This window comes from Grampus griseus (assembly GCF_964374135.1).
Source record: "Grampus griseus genome assembly, chromosome: 14".
In the NCBI taxonomy this organism is placed as follows: Eukaryota; Metazoa; Chordata; class Mammalia; order Artiodactyla; family Delphinidae; genus Grampus; species Grampus griseus.
Genome location: NC_139008.1, coordinates 44306573 through 44325577, shown reverse-complemented (window position 1 = coordinate 44325577; position 19005 = coordinate 44306573). Strand labels below are relative to the sequence as shown.

The following is a 19005-nucleotide window of genomic DNA, read 5'->3' as shown; positions in this document are numbered from 1 at the left end:
TCACTCACTCTGCCTCCTCCGGTGACAGCCCCCGACAAGGGGGCACCCAGGCCCAGGGTGTGTCAGTGGCCACCCTCCGGTCACACCTCTGGAGAGAGGGCGTGTCCATCAGCTAGCCAGGCCCCAGGCTGAGATGCCGGGGCGGAGTGATTGTGTCATGGGAGACGCAGGGATTTGGCGGGAAGCTCCTGCTTCTAGGACCTGCAAGTCTTCTCCCCCAGCACCCGCCCAGGGGCTGGGGCGTCTGTGTTCCAGAACTCGAGGGGGCTGGGGGCCACGGGGGACAAGGACACACCTGCACTTGTCCAGACCTCGGCCCTCTGCTGCTTTCTTAGCGTGAATACACTTCCCCTCTGGGCAGGCCGCCTTCTGTCACCCACAAGCTGGCTCTGGGCCACTCATCCTCTTTGGCTCTGTCCCTCTTCTTCTCGCTGACCCGCACCTACTGCTGCGTCCAGAGACCCCCTTCCAATTCACCCCTTTGCAATTGTGTCCTTGATTCAGCGTCCGAAACTGGGACACACAACTCAGCCTCCCCTCCCACTGAGGTGCCGAGGTGGGTGTATGGCTGGGCTTCAGCTGCAGGGGTCCCTCCTCCACGGCTGGTCCTTCTCCACCCACCCTGCCTGGGTCTCGCTTCTCTTTCCTCAACAGGAGGCAATTTTATCAGCTTTGGATGGAGGAGGCAGGGTCACAAGAGGGAAGGGACAGGGTGTGATGCCAGAGGGGAGGACCAGGGCCAGGAGTATGTCCCGGAGCAGATGAACTGGCCCAATGCCCAGGGAGGCTGGGTGGGAGCCGGCGCAGGGAAGGGCGAAGCCTGGGTGTCCGGGCACCCACAGCCATGCTGTGTCAGCAGTGGACGTGCAGGTGGGCTCAGCCCTGGGCCCTGCTCCTGCTTCTCTTAGGTCCCCAGCTCGTGGTGACTCACAGCTGGCAGCCCCAAGGGGAAGGGAATGGTGAAGACCAGGCAACCTTGGAGCTTTACTTCCCTGCCACCGTGGAGTACGCCGTACATGTGTTCAACCAGAGGAGCCAGGACAGCAATGCCTACAAGGTGGTGCGAATCCTGAGGTCGTGGAAGGAGCCGGTAGGTACCACATCCTCCCCCCTCCTGCACGGGCCCACACCTGCTGCTAATGAGGGTCAGGAGGGGGTTGTCATCAAGGGATCTCTATCACCATTTGAAACCCATAATATAGAGGGATAAACTCTATTTGGTTAGTTTCAGCTTTTATAAAAAAAATAACTTGGGAATTTTTTAAACTGTCAGTCTACTCACATGTAAGGTGTGTTTTCAGTTTTCATCATTTCTGACCTTGTTTAATGAAGAATGACCAAATATGGAGTAAGAGGGGATGAAACCATTTAGTAAAAATAAAGAGCCAGACAGAAGATACTGGATTAGAGAGATTTAGACAAGATTTCATGGAAATAACATTAAAATAGGTTAGTTTAGGAAAAACAGAGAGAGAGAGATACACAGAGACGCCCACAGAGGGAGGGGGAGAGCGGCTCGGGAGTCACAGGCCCCGCTGGTCCTGAGGAGCCTCTGGGAGCTCACAGCCTCTCCTCTGACTCCACGTGTTCTGGGCTCCCTCTGGGTCCCCACCTACGTGGACTGAGTGTGATTTATACTCTTCCCAGATGGCATTCTTAACCCTAAAATGTTCCCCTAGCAATGCAAGTCTCTGCAGAATGCAACCAGGGGTGTGATTTTCACGTGGGCTGCAGACACGAACACCGAGAACACTCCGGAGGAGGGGCACTTCTGGTCCTGTGTGTGGCTGTGTGCGCGTGTGTGGTTGTGTGCGTGTGTGTGGTTGTGTGTGTGTGCTTTGTCTGAATGCTTGTGTGTGGTGGGGCGCTGGGGCGTCACTCCCTCTGCACCTCTGGGTTGAGTGATAGAAGGAAGGCAGAGGGCCCTCCACGCTGCTGGGCTTAACTCCGTGGACACTGGAGCTGGTCCTGGCTGGTCCTGCTGCCCTGCACCCTCCAGCTGGGCCTCTGTCTATGGTCTTTGGCCTGGAGTCCAAGACTGACTCTGGGTGTTGGAAATAAAGGCCGGATGGAGCCAGAAGACACTGTAAGGCTGAAGGACCAGGGAGTGGAGAAGAGGACAGAAACCTTCAGAGTGCACTTTGTGAGAGGGGTGGTGTTTCATAGAGCCATCGTCCCAATCCTGTGAGTGCGCCTGTGTGCTTGTATTCTCGTGTGTGTGTGTGTGTGTGAATGTGTGTGTGGGGGGGGGGGTGCAGGGAATGGGTCCACTTCAAGGTCTGTACAAACGCAGGCAAATGGCATCGTGTTCTCCACGGAGCTGCAGCTCGGCCGAACCAGGTGTGGGAAATTTGACGAAGACATTGACAACTGTCCGTTTCAAGCAAGTCCAGACGTGAACAATGTAAGACACACGACAGCAGCCCTCAGGTTACAAGGCTGTGGATGCTGCCTCGGGGCAGGGGGCGTGGGGAGTGATGACAATGTTGTTCCAAGGGACACGGAGGGGCATTTGCAGGACGGAACCCAGCCAGGCAGGCCAGCCCCGGTGACTTGTACGCCCCTGGCCTGTCTAGCCGCTGCACCCCAGGTCACACTGGGGTCAGGTTTCTCCTGACCACTTGGGTCCGGGTCACCTGGGCCAGAGACGGGAATGTGCCCTCCCTGGTGTTCACCCACCTCCCTTCCCTGCCTTCAGGAGAAGTGCGGAGGGGGGCGGCAACAACATCACCTGGGCTGAGTAGCCCCCTCTCGGGTCCCCCTACCACTGACCCAGAGCCCGAGGGGTGGAAGCTGAGGAGCCCCACTGCCCTCCCTCCCAGGCCCTGCCCTGGTGATAAGGCGGGTGAATCCCGCCCCGGGACAAACCCGAGTTGGATCAGAGGCCCTGCTGGGACGCTGGGGTCATGGGTCACACTGGGACATCCTGGGGGATGGGTCCCTGGAGACCACAGAGCTGGAGAGGGGAGAATGACCCAGGTGCCTCTGGGGTTAGGAGAGAGTCCCAGGTCGGGAACAGTCAGGACTGAGGGCCAGAGCCTGCACCCCCAGCTGCCCACCCCAGGAAGGCAAGGTTGGGGGGATGCTGGCTTTAGAGCTCGAGCCACACGCTTCCCAAGGCCCCTCCCGCCACTCTCTGTCCCTGTGCTTTGTCCCGTAGACCATCACCTGCTTCTTTACAATCGACGCTGAACCCTGGAGAACAAAGTTTCAACTCCTGAACAACACCTGCTCGGAGGGCTCCGCTGAATGAGACCACACCCTGCCGTGGCCCTTCAGTGGCTGAGCAGCTCTGGTTCTGTCCTCTGTATGAGCAGGTGTCTGGGTGTCACATCCGGGCAATGTGGACATTCCTCCCTGTCATTTCCTCCTGTAGAATTGGTCATTAAACGTCAGCACTGCAAGCAGCTTTGTGTCACCTGGTTCCAGAGGTTGGGTGCTGGGCAGCTGAGGCTGTCCTGCCAGCAGGGCAGCCGGCTGAGCCCAGGGGCTGGGTCTCTCCTCCGTGGACACATGAGCCAGCCGCAGGTGCCACAAGGTAGGAGCACAGGTGCGTCTGAGCAGTGTCTCCAGGCTCAGCATCCCTGCCCCAGGGCGGCCATTCAGAGGTGGCTGTGCAGAAGCCCATGGCTGCCCTGGGACTCTTGGTAGCAGCCACGTGGACCTTCTCCCTCCTTGCCTCCTCTCCTTGTGCTGCCTGCAATCACCTCCTGAATCAAAACCTGCTCTCAAGTGTGTGTCGCAGGGTCTCCTGGAGAGGGGACCCTTTGTGTGGTGTGAGGACTTCTTCAGGATGCGTCCTCCACACACACCTGGCTGGCTTCCCAGGCCCGTGACTCCGGCAGGGCCAAGGGGAACCCAGACACGGGCATCCTCGCTGTTGGTGGGCGTTGCTGTGCTCTTGTCCCCCTGCCACCTGGGCCTGGACCAGGCAAGTTGCTCTCCAAGACCCTCCCCCACCCCTCCTCCTTCTCCCCCTGAGGCCTTTCCTGACTTCCGGCTGTTTCCGCCAAAGGAAGCTTAAAGGATCCTTTACGCACTGTGCTTCCCATCATGTTTCCAAGGAATCGACGCCACAATTCTCCTTAAGCAACTCCTGGGAAAGGGTCTCCTCTGAGGTCACCCCAATGTGGGGAAGCTGCCCGGCCCTTCATGAGCTCACCCCTTTCCTGGGGCTGTGGAGGGACCCTGGGAGGGGCGTCAAACCCGGCTTCTGCCAGGGATGGTGCGCTGCCTGCCAGCCCACACGCGTGGGGCTTTGCCAGTGCACCTGCCCCTGGAGGGGAGCTGCAGGGCCTGGGTTTGTCCCGACACCACTATCCCTCACTAGTCCAGAAGGTAGGACACCTGCGCTGCTTAGCTTGGTGAGCGCAGGTGTGGACTGAGGGACCTGTCCTGGTGGGAGGAGCCTCCTCCCTGACCCTGAGCACCTCTGCCAGGAATGGTGTGTGCTGGGCCCCTTCCTCCCACTGGAATCTGTGCACTGAAGAATCAGGGAAGTGGGTTTCTGGCCCTGTTGTCCATCCCTGGGCAACACCTCGCCGGAGGCAGAGGCAGGATTGCTGGGCTCCAAGCGCAGCCCACAGCTAAGGCAGGCACCCCCTCTCCTGAAACAAGAAACTAGTGGGGACTCTGCCCTCCCAGCTGCTGACCTGTCGGCCACAGGCTCTGGGTCACCAAGGCTTGCAGCTGGGCATCGAGAGGGCCATGAAAGGAAATGCAGCATCAGTGACCAAATGCCTTGCCTCCAAGTGTTCTGCTCTGTGCCCACTTTCCCATCTGCCAGGGGCACATTCGGACACTTTCCTCAGCTTTCCCACGTGTCAGGGTCCAGGCACAGCCCTGGGGCTCAATAAATAAGGACTCAACACAAAGGAATAAGCAGGTGGAGACTTTGGGAGGACTTTGCAGTTGCCTGGGCCTCTCCGGTGGACAGGAAGGGGCGGGGCTGTCTGGTTATGGACGCAGGGTCACGCCCAGCAGCTGGCCGTCCCTTCCCTGTGTACTCCTCAGCCCGCTCCCCCCGTCTGCACCTCCCCCAGCCCTGGTCCCCAGACTCCCAGGGAGCTAGAACAGCCGTGGGATTTGGACCCTAGTTTCCTCGTGGCGGTGGTCAGCCCGGGAAGCAACATGGCCTGCTGGAAGGTGCATTTGTGACTCTTTCTCTTTTTCCCCCCCCCCAAATTCTTGATGATCTATGCTGGGGGGAGAGGGGTGAATGAAAAGGGCGAGGGAGATTAAGAGGTACAAAAGTCTAGTTATAAATGAGGTACAGGATGGAAGGTCCAGCATGGGGGCAGTCAATAACATTGTAATAACTTTGTATCAATAGGGGGACAGATAGTAACTAGACTTATCTTCGGGATCACTTTGTACAATAGAGGACTATTGTTGTGCAGTTGGAACTCACAGTGTTGTAGGTCAATTACACTGTAATTTATAAAAAAGAACTGAGATATTTCTCCCCCAGGTCCTGCATTGGCGGAGGGCTCCTCTCAGGAGCGTCAGGCACCCTGCTGTCCAGCCCACCCCTCACAGATGCTCACCGCAGGCAAGTCCTGCCAGAGGAGGAGTCCCAGGGAGGGTTCACCTGTCAGCCAGGTGGGCTCCGACCTGCTCCTGTGTGGTTGTTGACACTTACCTGGCTGGCTGGCCCTCACCTGCACACCAGTGCTGTAGTTTCCACACCTACGTTTTGGAACGTACTTCCTTCTTGTCATGTTGACCCGCTTCACCATCTCAGCCCAGCCCTACACATACACACACACACAGACATACACACACACACAGACACACACACAGCGAGAGCCTGCCTCTTCCACGGCCTCTGCCGAACCGTATCTCCTGGTCATCACACCTTTAAGCCTCCCCTCCCACACTGAACCAGAGCTGATCTAGGTGACCAACAACACAAAGAGTTGATGGTGTGTCACATCTGAAGCTGGGTCACCGAGGGCGCTGTGGCTTCCCTCCCCGTCTCTTGGACACTCTGTCCAGAGGAACCGATCTCCCTTACCCAGCGCAGAGAGGCCAAGTGGAGAGGCCCGCACCGAGGATAGCAGAGACCACCTGCCGACAGCCAACGCCAGCCAGCAGCCGGGAGGGCAAGCCGCCTGGAGAGTGGGTTCTCCGGGGCCAAACTCACCTTCAGACGAGGGCAGTGCCGTCAGAGCCTGAGTGTGACCTCGGGCTAGCTGACATCAGCCAAGCTACCCCAGACCCCTGGTGCACAGACACCACGGAGACATAAATACGCTGCTTAAGCACCAAGGGCGGGGTGATCAGTCAGGCAGCATTGGATTATACCTCTTACCCTGTGCGAGCGCACACACGCATGCACACACACACACACGTGCACAAAGGCAGCCTCCTCTCCGTGTACCACCACTCTTGCATTTTTCTGCCTCAATTCAAAACCCAAAGTAAAACACTAATCTCCAAATGATACCGCTAGCTCCCGGGTTGGATCGGGGGATGAAAACTGTTTCTAAAGCCATTTTGCTGTGTTTTCCAGAGCCCTGGGCAGGGAGATTTCTGTGGAAATCCATGGATGGACATTCTCAACGCATCTTCAGAGCCTTGCAGAAACTACCTACCAGCCTGAAGCGGTGGAGGGGTGGGTCTTCCTATTAGTTCCACACAAAGAGCTGTCAGCGAAAAGTAACTTGTGCCGAGTTTGGTGAAATACGGAAACAGGTTCGTGTTCTCTTCCATTCATTGGGAGCAGACTGCTCCTGCTGGTAAATGAGTTGACCGAGCAGAAGACACTACACAGCCCGGAACCACATTCTCAGGCTCCACGCCTGAAGAATGCACAAAAAAGCAAGAAGGCTACAAAATGAAGTCGATAGGTCAGATGTGTTATTTAAATGTTTTGGGAGTGTCTTTGCTTCTTTAAATGCTCACGAGAGCGGCAGAATGTGCTAGAAGACCATTAGACAGGCTGACATTCTTTCTTCAGCATATTGAGTTCAAAGTTCCAGGGTTTGGATGCCACAATAAAGGTGCAATGAAACATCTAAAAGAGACAAAAACAATAACCAGCTTGTAAGAACAATTGCAAAAAGCAAAAGTCAAAAAGCCCCAGAAGTTCCTATTTCCAGGTACCAGGATTTGGCTTCAAGAGGGACAAAAGGCCGCCTGAGCCAGCCACGCCTCTACAGATCCCCAAGCTGTTCGCCCAATGGCAGAGCAGCCAGCCTCATGACTGGGATGGACCCCCATCGGTTCACCTCCCTGAGAGCTGAAGCCATCACGGTTGTGGCTTCGTTTGCTCCATGTGGGCAAGAGTTGGAGCCCAGGACCAATTATCCTCAAGAAACCCTAGTGTCCAGCTCTGGCCCTTCTCCAGACACGCCAACTTCCTGCGGCCCATGGAGACCCCACGCGGCGTGGAGGGCCCAGTGGGTCCTTCCCAGGGTATACAGCACCACAAGAATAGCCAGGGTCCTGCATGCCTTGGAAAGCGGTGTCAGAGTCTGGCCAGATTCCACCAGGGAAAGCTTGCAGCTGGGGAGCTGGGAGGAGACACAGGGCCTGCAGAGGGAGCGGGGCTCCAGGCTCCTGGGGTGGATGAGGTCACTGTGTCCCTCCTCTCACCTAAAATCTTTATTCAGTTAGAAGAAAAATATAAAGTACAAATAGCTCTTTATGGCAACACCCAGCAGAAGTGAAGTTGCATAAGATACACAGACTGAGGGGTCAAGTTGAGGGGGAAATAGGACCAAGTGACCAGTAACCCAGACAGACCATGGAGGAACTGAGGCCAGGTCAGCGGGGTGTCCAGGCTGGAGGGGCATCAGGATGGGTGGAGCTGGTTCCTGGCAATGGCAGGGAGGGCAGGGAGGGCAGGCAGTACGCTTACCAGAGGGTTAACTAATTGCTTAACTTGTGATCGCCAGGGTAACAGGAAACAATCGCAAAATAAAGGGATTGAAAACCCAATTATTAAAATCAACCATAGAGGATACTTTAGCCTGTATTAACATATTAAAAATCTTTAAGAGGTGAAAAAATATTGGACAAGGAATTCAACTTCTTGGAACTCTGCCCACAAGGCAACAACAATCAGATATACACACAAACAGAAATAAAGAAGAATATTCATTATGGCACTGTTCATAATAGCTAAAAATTAGAAAAACTTAAATAATAAATTCTCAGGGGGTGACTAAATAATATGTGGAAACACCATTAAACGAAGTCAAATAGTTTCATTACATAATGCCCTCAAATAATTTTACGGTTTTGGAAATCCTTAGATTTTATTATTAAATAAAAATCTAAATTGTGGAACAGTGTACAGTGTGATCCCCACTACACAAAAATACAAATGTAAAATATAGAAGAAACTAGGATGTATAAAACTAAGTTGACAGCAGTAAACTTTCCATAAAGGTATTTTTAGTTGATTGTTTTTTTCTTCTGTAGTTGATTTTAAGCTACTTAATACTTTGGAAAATTTCTAAACTTTCTACCTTAAGTGAATAGGGCCTTTTACTATTTAAAACAGTATCAGGTTTTAAAATTTATTTTCCACGGAGCTCAGGTAGTTACCCTTTCTTCCTTTCTAAGTCTCAATAAATAAAGAAAACAGATAAGCTCGAATCTATAGGAGGTCAGAAATGGGGAATCTCTAGGAGTTCCATGATCCATGCAAGGGCAGAGACTGGGAGGAATCCTTGGAGGGTAACAGGTGATTTTGAACAAGACGATCCAAGGCTGTGGAACTCTATCTTAGCACCTACCTTCTGCATTTTGGGATCCCGTTGTACTAAGCAGTTTTCATTTCCCCCTGAAGCTTTCTTGCACATTGTCCGGGCAATTTTGACTTCAAGAAGGTAATCCAAACTATCTGTGACCTGTCCATGAGTAATTTAAAGTTAGAGATCATAAAAGAATATGTGGTATCAATTGTCATTTCTGATAAACAAACATGTCATTGACTGCTTAGGGCAAAAGATGTCTTCTCACCTCCTTCCCTCCTACAGTTTTTTTTTTTTTTTTTTTTGGCCAGAGTTTTGGGGTAACGTGGAGGTGGTTCTTACCTTGCTCTCTCTCTCTCTCTCTCTCTGTGTGTGTGTGTTTCTCAGTCACTCTCATTATGGTATTTAATTTTAAAGTAATGACAACTGTCACCAAAATAAAGTAAGTAAACTATTCCCTAAAGACCATTTTTCCTGGGAAAACTAATGGTTTGCTCATTGGAGCTCTAGAAATAAACAGCATTTTCATCGAAATCCACTGAGAGTGTATCGATTCCCTTTAAAGTTTTGGTATTTTTAGTCATCCTTGCCTTATTCCACGTCATATACCCTCCCAAATCCCTGACTTTCTGGGCATCTCCCCTCCCCTCCCCTCCCCATGCAGAGCTCCAGTCAGCGCTGTACTCAAGAAGGGTCTCACAGGGAAATGCAGATGAACAATGGCAAATGTCCACTCTCACGATTAAAGAACGAACAGGAAAACAAAGTTTACAAGACGTCAGGGAATCAACATGTGAATGAGAATGACCAAGTTAGTTAAACACCATAACTGAGCACAGAAAAATAAGAGATAATTTGGAAAATGCAGTAAACATTTTGGAAGTTCTAGAAAAGTCACCTGGGCATTAAACAAAATGGATGTAGGCAGAATTCTAAGTACAGTTTCATGAATATAAAGTATACTTAAAATTTTTCAGTTATGCATCTAAGTGTCTGAAAGGACACTTGTGGGGTGCCCCCAGGATTGACGAGTCCATGGGGGATGCAAGAAATCAGTGGTCACTTTCACTTTTTACTTCAACTACTTCCAAATGTACCCCTAGCACATTTTTCATGACTGTATATTAAGTTTCTCTGCCTCAGCGCTGTTGGCATTTGGAGCTGGGTCCTTCTTGGCCATGGGGAGCCATGCTGTGCCCAGAGGGTGGTGACCCACATCCCTGGCCTCCACCCCCCCAACCTCAGTAGCAGCCCCTTCAGTTGTGATGACCAGAAACATCTCTGGGCATTGCCCAAAATGCCCTGTGGAGCAAAATCCATGCTCAGTTGAGAAGGAGTGCTTTAGCTTTGAGTTATATTTCCAAGTAAAAATTATCAAGAAAACAGATTTTCCCAAATCACACTCAACAACCACTGACCGACCACCAGCCCCGTCTTGATCCCCAATTGCCCAGGAAAGGGAGGCAGATGGGGATCCAGCTTCAGAGGCAGCCCCTCCCTCCTTTCATGGCCAGGCCTCTCTGACTCTCCTAGCCTCCTGTGACACCGTCCCCTCCTGGCTGGCTGCAATGTCCCATCACCTTCATCCCATCCAGCATCACTCAGAGGCAGTAGCATGTGTGGATTAAGAGCAGGCAGCCTGGGTTTAAATCTTGGCTCTTCTACTTAGTAGCTGTGTGACCCTGGGCAAGTTACTAAACCTCTCTGTGCCTGTTTCCTCCTATGTGAACTTGAAAACCTGAGTGCGCATGCAGAAAGCCACTGGATCTAGCACAAAGTAAACATGGCTCCAGGCTGCCATTGGCGGTCTTTCCTACCAGTCTTCACCGTGTGTGAAATCGGCAGCAGAACCCCAGCCAGCTATGAACTGGAGCAGGCGGCCACATGCTTTTTCTTCAAGGGCCAGAGAGGAAATATTCCAGGCTTTGCAGCACAAATACAGCCCAGAGGACCCTCAAAAAGTGTGTGTGGCTGTGTCTTAACAAAATTGTGTTTATGGACACTGAAGTTTCAATGTAAAGTAATTTTCATATGTCACAAAATAGTCTCCTTCTTTTGTTTCTTGTAATCATTTGTAGCTCACAGGATGTACAAATATGAGAAGTGGGCCAGATTTGACTTCAGGTTGTTAGTGGCCACTGCTGATAAAGATCTTTGCACTTTTAACTTAAATCATCCAATGGAATAGAGCAGTTTTCTTTCTATAGCACATGGGCATATGTTATTTTTATCCGAATTTTCACCCAGCATTTTTCTGTGTGCTTTCATTAGGAGTTACTTTTGTTTGGGGGGTGGTGCATTCTTCCTTACCCCCTTTCTTCAATATGTTTTCCAGCAGCTTGTAGCTGGAATGCCAAGGATTTTAAACACTTCTGTTCTAACCTCTTTTGGAACCTGTTTCTACCTGATTCTTTTGCAACCTTACCTGCATTTGAGCTGACAGTCAACTAAGAAATAAAATGTACATTCCTGACCACTCCCTCCCATCAGGAAACTTGCACAAGCCTCTTAGATAGCCTCATCCACCAGAGGGAAGACAGCAGAAGCAAGAACTACAGTCCTGCAGCCTGTGGAACAAAAACCACATTCACAGAAAGATAGACAAGATGAAAAGGCAGAGAGCTATGTACCAGATGAAGGAACAAGATAAAATCCCAGAAAAACAACTAAATGAAGTGGAGATAGGCAACCTTCCAGAAAAAGAATTCAGAATAATGATAGTGAAGATGATCCAGGACCTCAGAAAAATAATGGAGGCAAAGATTGAGAAGATGCAAGAAATGCTTAACAAAGACCTAGAAGAATTGAAGAACAAACAGATGGAGATGAACAATACAATAACTGAAATGAAAAATACACTAGAAGGAATCAATAGCAGAATAACAGAGGCAGAAGAATGAATAAGTGACCTGGAAGACAGAATGGTGGAATTCACTGCTGCAGAACAGAATAAAGAAAAAAGAATGAAAAGAAATGAAGACAGGCTAAGAGACCTCTGGGACAACATTAAACACAACAACATTCACATTATAGGGGTCCCAGAAGGAGAAGAGAGAGAGAAATGACCTGAGAAAATATTTGAAGAGATTATAGTTGAAAACTTCCCTAACATGGGAAAGGAAAGAGCTACCCAAGTCCAGGAAGTGCAGAGAGTCCTGTACAGGATAAACCCAAGGAGAAACACACTGAGATACATAGTAATCAAACTGGCAAAAATTAAAGAAAAATTATTGAAAGCAGCAAGGGAAAAATGACAAATAACATACAAGGGAATTCCCATAAGCTTAACAGCTGATTTCTCAGCAGAAATTCTACAAGCCAGAAGAGGGTGGTATGATATACTTAAAGTGATGAAAGGGAAGAACCTACAACCAAGATTACTCTACCTGGCAAGGATCTCATTCAGGTTTGATGGAGAAATCAAAAGCTTTACAGACAAGCAAAAGATAAGAGAATTCAGCACCACCAAACCAGCTCTACAAGAAATGCTAAAGGAACTTCTCTAAGTGGGAAACACAAGAGAAGAAAATGACCTACAAAAACAAACCCAAAACAATTAAGAAAATGGTAATAGGAACATACATATCAGTAATTACCTTAAATGTGAATGGATTAAATGCTCCAACCAAAAGACACAGGCTTGCTGAATGGATACAAAAACAATACCCATATATTTGCTGTCTACAAGAGACCCACTTCAGACCTAGGGACACATACAGACTGAAAGTGAGGGGATAGAAAAAGATATTCCTTGCAAATGGAAATCAAAAGAAAGCTGGAGTAGCAATACTCATATCAGGTAAAATAGACTTTTAAATAAAGAATGTTAAAGGAGACAAGGAAAGATACTACCTAATGATCAAGGGATCAATCCAAGAAGAAGATAAAACAATTATACATATATATGCACCCAACATAGGAGCACCTCAATACATAAGGCAACTGCTAACAGCTATAAAAAGGGAAAGCGACAGTAACACAGTAACAGTGGGGGACTTTAGCACCTCATTTACACCAATGGACAGATCATCCAAACAGAAAATTACTAAGGAAACACAAGCTTTAAATGACACAATAGACCAGGTAGATTTGATTGATATTTATAGGACATTCCATCCAATAAAAAACAGATTACACTTTCTTCTCAAGTGTGCACAAAACATTCTCCAGGAAAGATCACATCTTGGGTCACAAATCAAGCCTCAGTAAATTTAAAAAACTGAAATAATATCAAGCATCTTTTCTGACCAAAATGCTATTAGATTAGAAATCAAAGGAAAAAACAAAACACATGGAGGCTAAACAAGACGTTACTAAATAACCAAGAGATCACTGAAGAAATCAAAAAATACCTAGAGACATATGACAATGAAAACACGATGAACCAAAACCTATGGGATGCAGCAAAAGCAGTTCTAAGAGGGAAGTTTATAGCAATACAAGCCTACCTCAAGAAACAAGAAAAATCTCAAATAAACAATCTAACCTTACACCTAAAGAAACTAGAGAAAGAAGAACAAACAAAACCCAAAGTTAGCAGAAGGAAAGAAATCATAAAGATCAGAGCAGAAATAAATGAAATACAAACAAAGAAAATAATAACAAATATCAATAAAACTAAAAGCTTTCTTGAGAAGACAGACAAAATTGATAAACCATTAGCCAGACTCATCAAGAAAAAGAGGGAGAAGACTCAAATCAATAAAATTAGAAATGAAAAAGGAGAAGTTACAACAGACACTGCAGAAATACAAAGGATCCTAAGAGACTACTACAAGCAACTCTATGCCAATAAAATGGACAGCCTGGAAGAAATGGACAAATTCCTAGAAAGGTATAACCTTCCAAGACTGAACCAGCAAGAAATAGAAAATATGAACAGGCAAATCACAAGTAATGAAATTGAAACTGTGATTAAAAATCTTCCAACAAACAAAAGCCCAGGACCAGGTGGCTTCACAAGTGAATTCTATCAAACATTTAGAGAAGAGCTAACACCCATCCTTCTCAAACTCTTCTAAAAAATTGCACAAGAAGGAACACTTCCAAACTCATTCTATGAGGCCACCATCACCCTGATACCAAAACCAGACAAAGATACTACAAAAAAAAGAAAATTACAGACCAATATCACTGATGAATATAGATGCAAAAATCCTCAACAAAATACTAGCAAACAGAATCCAACAACACATTAAAAGGATCAAACACCATGATCAAGTGGGATTTATCCCAGGGATGCGAGGATTCTTCAATATACACAAATCAATCAATGCGATACACCATATTAACAAATTGAAGAATAAAAATGATTTGATCATCTCAATAGATGTAGAAAAAGCTTTTGACAAAATTCAACATCCATTTGTGATAAAAACTCTCCAGAAAGTAGGCATAGAGGGAACCTACCTCAACATAATAAAGGCCATATATGACAAACCCACAGCAAACATCATCCTCAATGGTGAAAAACTGAAAGCATTTCATCTAAGATCAGGAACAAGAGAAGGATGTCCACTCTCACCACTATTATTCAACATAGGCTTGGAAGTCCTAGCCATGGCAATCAGAGAAGAAAAAGAAATAAAAGGAATACAATTTGGAAAAGAAGAAGTAAAACTGTCACTGTTTGCAGATGACACGATACTATACATAGAGAATCCTAAAGATGCCACCAGAAAACTGCTAGAGCTAATCAATGAATTTGGTAAAGTTGCAGGATACAAAATTAATGCACAGAAATCTCTTGCATTCCTATACACTAATGATGAAAAATCTGAAAGAGAAATTAAGGAAACACTCCCATTTACCATTGCAACAAAAAGAATAAAATATCTAGGAATAAACCTACCTAGGGAGACAAAAGGCCTGTATGCAGAAAACTATAAGACACTGATGAAAGAAATTAAAGATGATACCAACAGATGGAGAGATATACCATGTTCTTGGATTGGAAGAATCAATATTGTGAAAATGACTATACTACCCAAAGCAGTCTACAGATTCAATGCCATCCCTATCAAATTACCAATGGCATTCTTTTACAGAACTGAACAAAAAGTCTTAAAATTTGTATGGAGACACAAAAGATCCCGAATAACAAAAGCAGTCTTGAGGGAAAAAAACGGAGCTGGAGGAATCAGACTCCCTGACTTCAGACTATACTACAAAGCTGCAGTAATCAAGACAATATGGTACTGGCACTAAAACAGAAATATAGATCAATGGAACAAGATAGAAAGCCCAGAGATAAAGCCACACACCTATGGTCGACTAATCTATGACAAAGGAGGCAAGGATATACAATGGAGAAAGGACAGCCTCTTCAATAAGTGGTGCTGGGAAAACTGGACAGCTACATGTAAGAAATGAAATTAGAACACTCCCTAACACCATACACAAAAATAAACTCAAAATGGATTAGAGACCTAAATGTAAGACTGGACACTATAAAATTCTTAGAAGAAGACATAGGAAGAACACTCTTTGACATAAATCACGGCAAGATCTTTTTTGATCCACCTCCTAGAGTAACGGAAATAAAAACAAAAATAAACAAATGGGACCTAATGAAACTTAAAATCTTTTGCACAGCAAAGGAAACCATAAGCAAGACGAAAAGACAGTCCTCAGAATGGGAAAAAATATTTGCAAACGAATCAATAGACAAAGGATTAATCTCCAAAATATATAAACAGCTCATGCAGCTCAATATTAACAAAACAACCCAATCCAAAAATGGGCAGAAAGCCTAAATAGACATTTCTCCAAAGAAGACATACAGATGGTCAAGATGCACATGAAAAGCTGTTCAACATCACTAATTATTAGAGAATTGCAAATCAAAACTACAATGAGGTTATCACCTCACACCAGTTAGAATGGGCATCATCAGAAAATCCACAAATAACAAACGCTGGAGAAGGTGTGGAGAAAAGGGAACCTTCTTGCACCATTGGTGGGAATGTAAATTGATACAGTCACTATGGAGAACAGTATGGAGGTTCCTTAAAAAACTAAAAATAGAATTACCCTATGACCCAGCAATCCCACTTCTGGGCATATACCCAGAGAAAACCATAATTCAAAAACACACATGTTGGGCTTCCCTGGTGGCACAGTGGTTGAGAGTCCGCCTGCTGATGCAGGGGACACAGGTTCATGCCCTGGTCTGGGAAGATCCCACATGCCATGGAGTGGCTGGGCCTGTGAGCCATGGCCGCTGAGCCTGCGCGTCCGGAGCCTGTGCTCTGCAATGGGAGAGGCCACAGCAGTGAGAGGCCCCCGTACCACAAAAACAAAAAAACAAAAAAACAGACACATGCACCCCAATGTTCATTGCAGCAGTATTTACAATATCCAGGTCATGGAAGCAACCTAAATGCCCACTGACAGATGAATGGATAAAGAAGATGTGGTACATATACACAATGGAATATTACTCGGCCATAAAAAGGAACGAAATTGGGTAGAGATGTGGATGGATCTAGAGACTGTCATACAGAGTGAAGTAAGTCAGAAAGAGAAAAACAAATATTGTATACTAACACATATATGTGGAACCTAGAAAAATGGTACAGATGAACTGGTTTGCAGGGAAGAAATTGAGACACAGATGTAGAGAACAAACATATGGACACCAAGGGGGGAAAGCGGCAGGGGGGTGGGACTGGTGGTGTGATGAATTGGGAGATTGGGATTGACATGTATACACTGATGTGTATAAAATTAATGACTAATAAGAACCTGCTGTATAAAATAATAAATAAAATAAAATTCAAAAATTAAAAAAAAAATAGAATAGAAAAGAGTCCTACATCTGCAGAACTACCTCATGCTTGGCAGGGGTGACACTGTGGTATAGTGTAGAAATAATGCCCTTTTTAATAATTGGTGCTATTTGGTTAAAATAAAAACAAAAAAAGAAAACCACACACACACAAAATGTACATTCATGAAAAGAAGTAGCAAACACTATGAAATGATTCGTTAGTCTTGAGCTATGTGGGTCTTTGGTTTATTTTATTATTAAATACCTGCCTTTAAAGCAGAACCATCTATACCTATTTCTGTAAATGGAGAGCACAGATGAAAACATCCAAGAAAGTGGACTCATCCTGGGAAAGACGAGAACTTCACTAAGAACAGGTACCACATCTGAGCCCCCTGGGGCATTGACATCCATGAGGTCTTACTTCAGCCACCCACTGGGGACGCACATCCTGGACCAGGTGTCGTTGCCTGAAAACACAAACCACACAACTGGGGCCACACGGAGAACCAGCAGGAGCCCGGGGCCCTCAGCCTGTGCAGGCGGCCAGGAGCCAGGGGTCCCGGCCTCTTAGGGGATCCAGACGCTGAGTGAAACTTCTGCCCACATAAGAAAACAGGAAACGGAGGCAGGTTGACGGAGGCTGGAGGGTGGGCAGCGCAGGTTAGAGGGCAGATGGGGCGAGTGGAGGAGGAAGAGGGGCAGAGGTGTAGGTTAGGCCGGCGTCACATGTAACCCGGGCCCAGTGGGGCCCCCTCACCCTCTGTCGACCCCTCTCATTGCTCACCCCTCCACCTCCCATCTCGGGCTCCTGCATAAACCTCAGGGCAACTCTCTTTCTCAGGAAACACAGCGCTGGTTCAATGCCCTCATCTTAGACATGGTCCATGTTCAAAACCCTCCAACTGCCCTAAGAACATCCTTCACAGTATAATTTTAAATCCAAGAGACAATACAGGATCACATCTCGCATTTAACGTCATGTTTCTTAAGCCTCCTTTAATGAGAACCATTTCCTTCTTCTTCCCCATCTTTCACAGCACTGATTTTTTTTTTTTTTTTTTTTTTCCGGTACGCGGGCCTCTCACTGTTGTGGCCTCTCCCGTTGCGGAGCACAGGCTCTGGACACACAGGCTCAGCGGCCATGGCTCACGGGCCCAGCCGCTCCGCGGCATGTGGGATCCTCCCAGACCGGGGCACGAACCCGTGTCCCCTGCATCGGCAGGCGGACTCTCAACCACTGTGCCACCACCAGGGAAGCCCAGCACTGATATTTTTAACCGGTCTTAGAGAATGCCGCATAATACGGACTCGTCTAATTGTCCCTCGAGATCACCCTCAGGCCTTTGGAGCAGGAACACCGTATATAGGCAACGCTGTGTCCTTGCAGTGATGTCACAACAGAGGTACACGGTGTCAATTTGTCCCATGTGTCCTGGTTGTAATTAATCAACAAGCAACCCCTATAGCGGTCCACCCCCTCCCTCCTCCTCCCCTCCCCCCTCCCCCCACACCAGGTGGAGGATTCATTGCTGATCTTCGGCCTGAGTTACTTATCACCATGGTGGTTGCAAAAGGCGATTTTCTAGTTTCATATTCTTTCACATCTCTAAGTAGGCATTTTTCTGTAAAAAAAGAGCCTTCCCTTCTGCCCTGGTTCCTTTTTACAGTGAAAGCTGGATGTGGAGTTTGTTCACTTGTTAAATGTAGCTGCTTAGGTTGATGATATCAGCTCAAACTGTCCCAAACTTGACCCCTTCAGGAGCCCTTCTGGACTCTTACCTGTGTTTTCTGATGTGACTATAACTAAGTTTAAGTTATTTGAATGGATATATTATGTTTTACCCCAGAATGATAAAGGAGGAAGTTTCATTAACTTTCTTCCAAAAACCCCTAAAATAAAGTTCATAAATTTTGGCTCAGGTGTCTCTCAGCCGCTCTCCACGGACGACAGCCCTGCCACAAATGTGAGTGTGGGGACAGAGAACGGGGAGTGAAAGCCACCAACCTGCTCCTGGGACTTCAGAATCTGCAACACCTTGAAGGTGTACTCGTCCTTGCTGGCCTCGTTGTACTCCTTCATGGCGAACCACAGTGCCTGCTCCACGTATACGTAGGATTCGGAGACGTCTTGGAATTTCCTCACCACCTTCGATGAACCCCAGGCCTGGACACCTCTGGACGCGAGGGCCACCGTGGCCATCAGGAGCAGCAGGCCGGGGCGGAGCCTGGCCATGGTACCTCAGCCCAGGGGCGCGGCCGAGCCCCTCCTGTCCTCGCAAGGCTGGCCGGGCCCTGCTGCCTCTGCACCCGGCCCCTCCTAGCTCTGCTGCAGGCGGAGAGGGGAGAACAGCGGTTAACATCGCCTGCCTAAAAAAGAGGCTGCCTGCGAAATGTGCAATTCAGTCCATTTTCCCATCTTGGATGCTTCCTTTCTGGAAGGACACACACCTCTGTGCACTCACGTGTGGGAGGGATGCACACACACGTGTACACACACACACACCTGTCCCTGCTGGCTGGGTTGGG

General features: G+C 47.8%; 2 protein-coding genes across 2 annotated transcripts; one reads left to right on the top strand and one right to left on the bottom strand.

Annotated features, from left to right (window-relative positions):
• The first annotated feature begins 813 nt into the window (after positions 1-813).
• On the top strand, positions 814-3367 carry LOC309832985 (cystatin-9-like). Its single transcript, XM_082671064.1, has 3 exons — positions 814-1090; positions 2294-2404; positions 3161-3367. Exons 1-3 carry the CDS (start codon positions 845-847, stop codon positions 3251-3253), a joined length of 450 nt encoding a protein of 149 aa, XP_082527190.1. The 5' UTR covers positions 814-844; the 3' UTR covers positions 3254-3367.
• A 3567-nt stretch (positions 3368-6934) lies between these two features.
• Positions 6935-18712, bottom strand: CST8 (cystatin 8; the record flags this gene model as incomplete). The annotated part of the gene is made up of 3 exons (XM_082670637.1): positions 6935-7018; positions 8748-8861; positions 18485-18712. 3 exons carry the CDS (start codon positions 18710-18712, stop codon positions 6935-6937), a joined length of 426 nt encoding a protein of 141 aa, XP_082526763.1.
• Between the last annotated feature and the right edge of the window lie 293 nt (positions 18713-19005).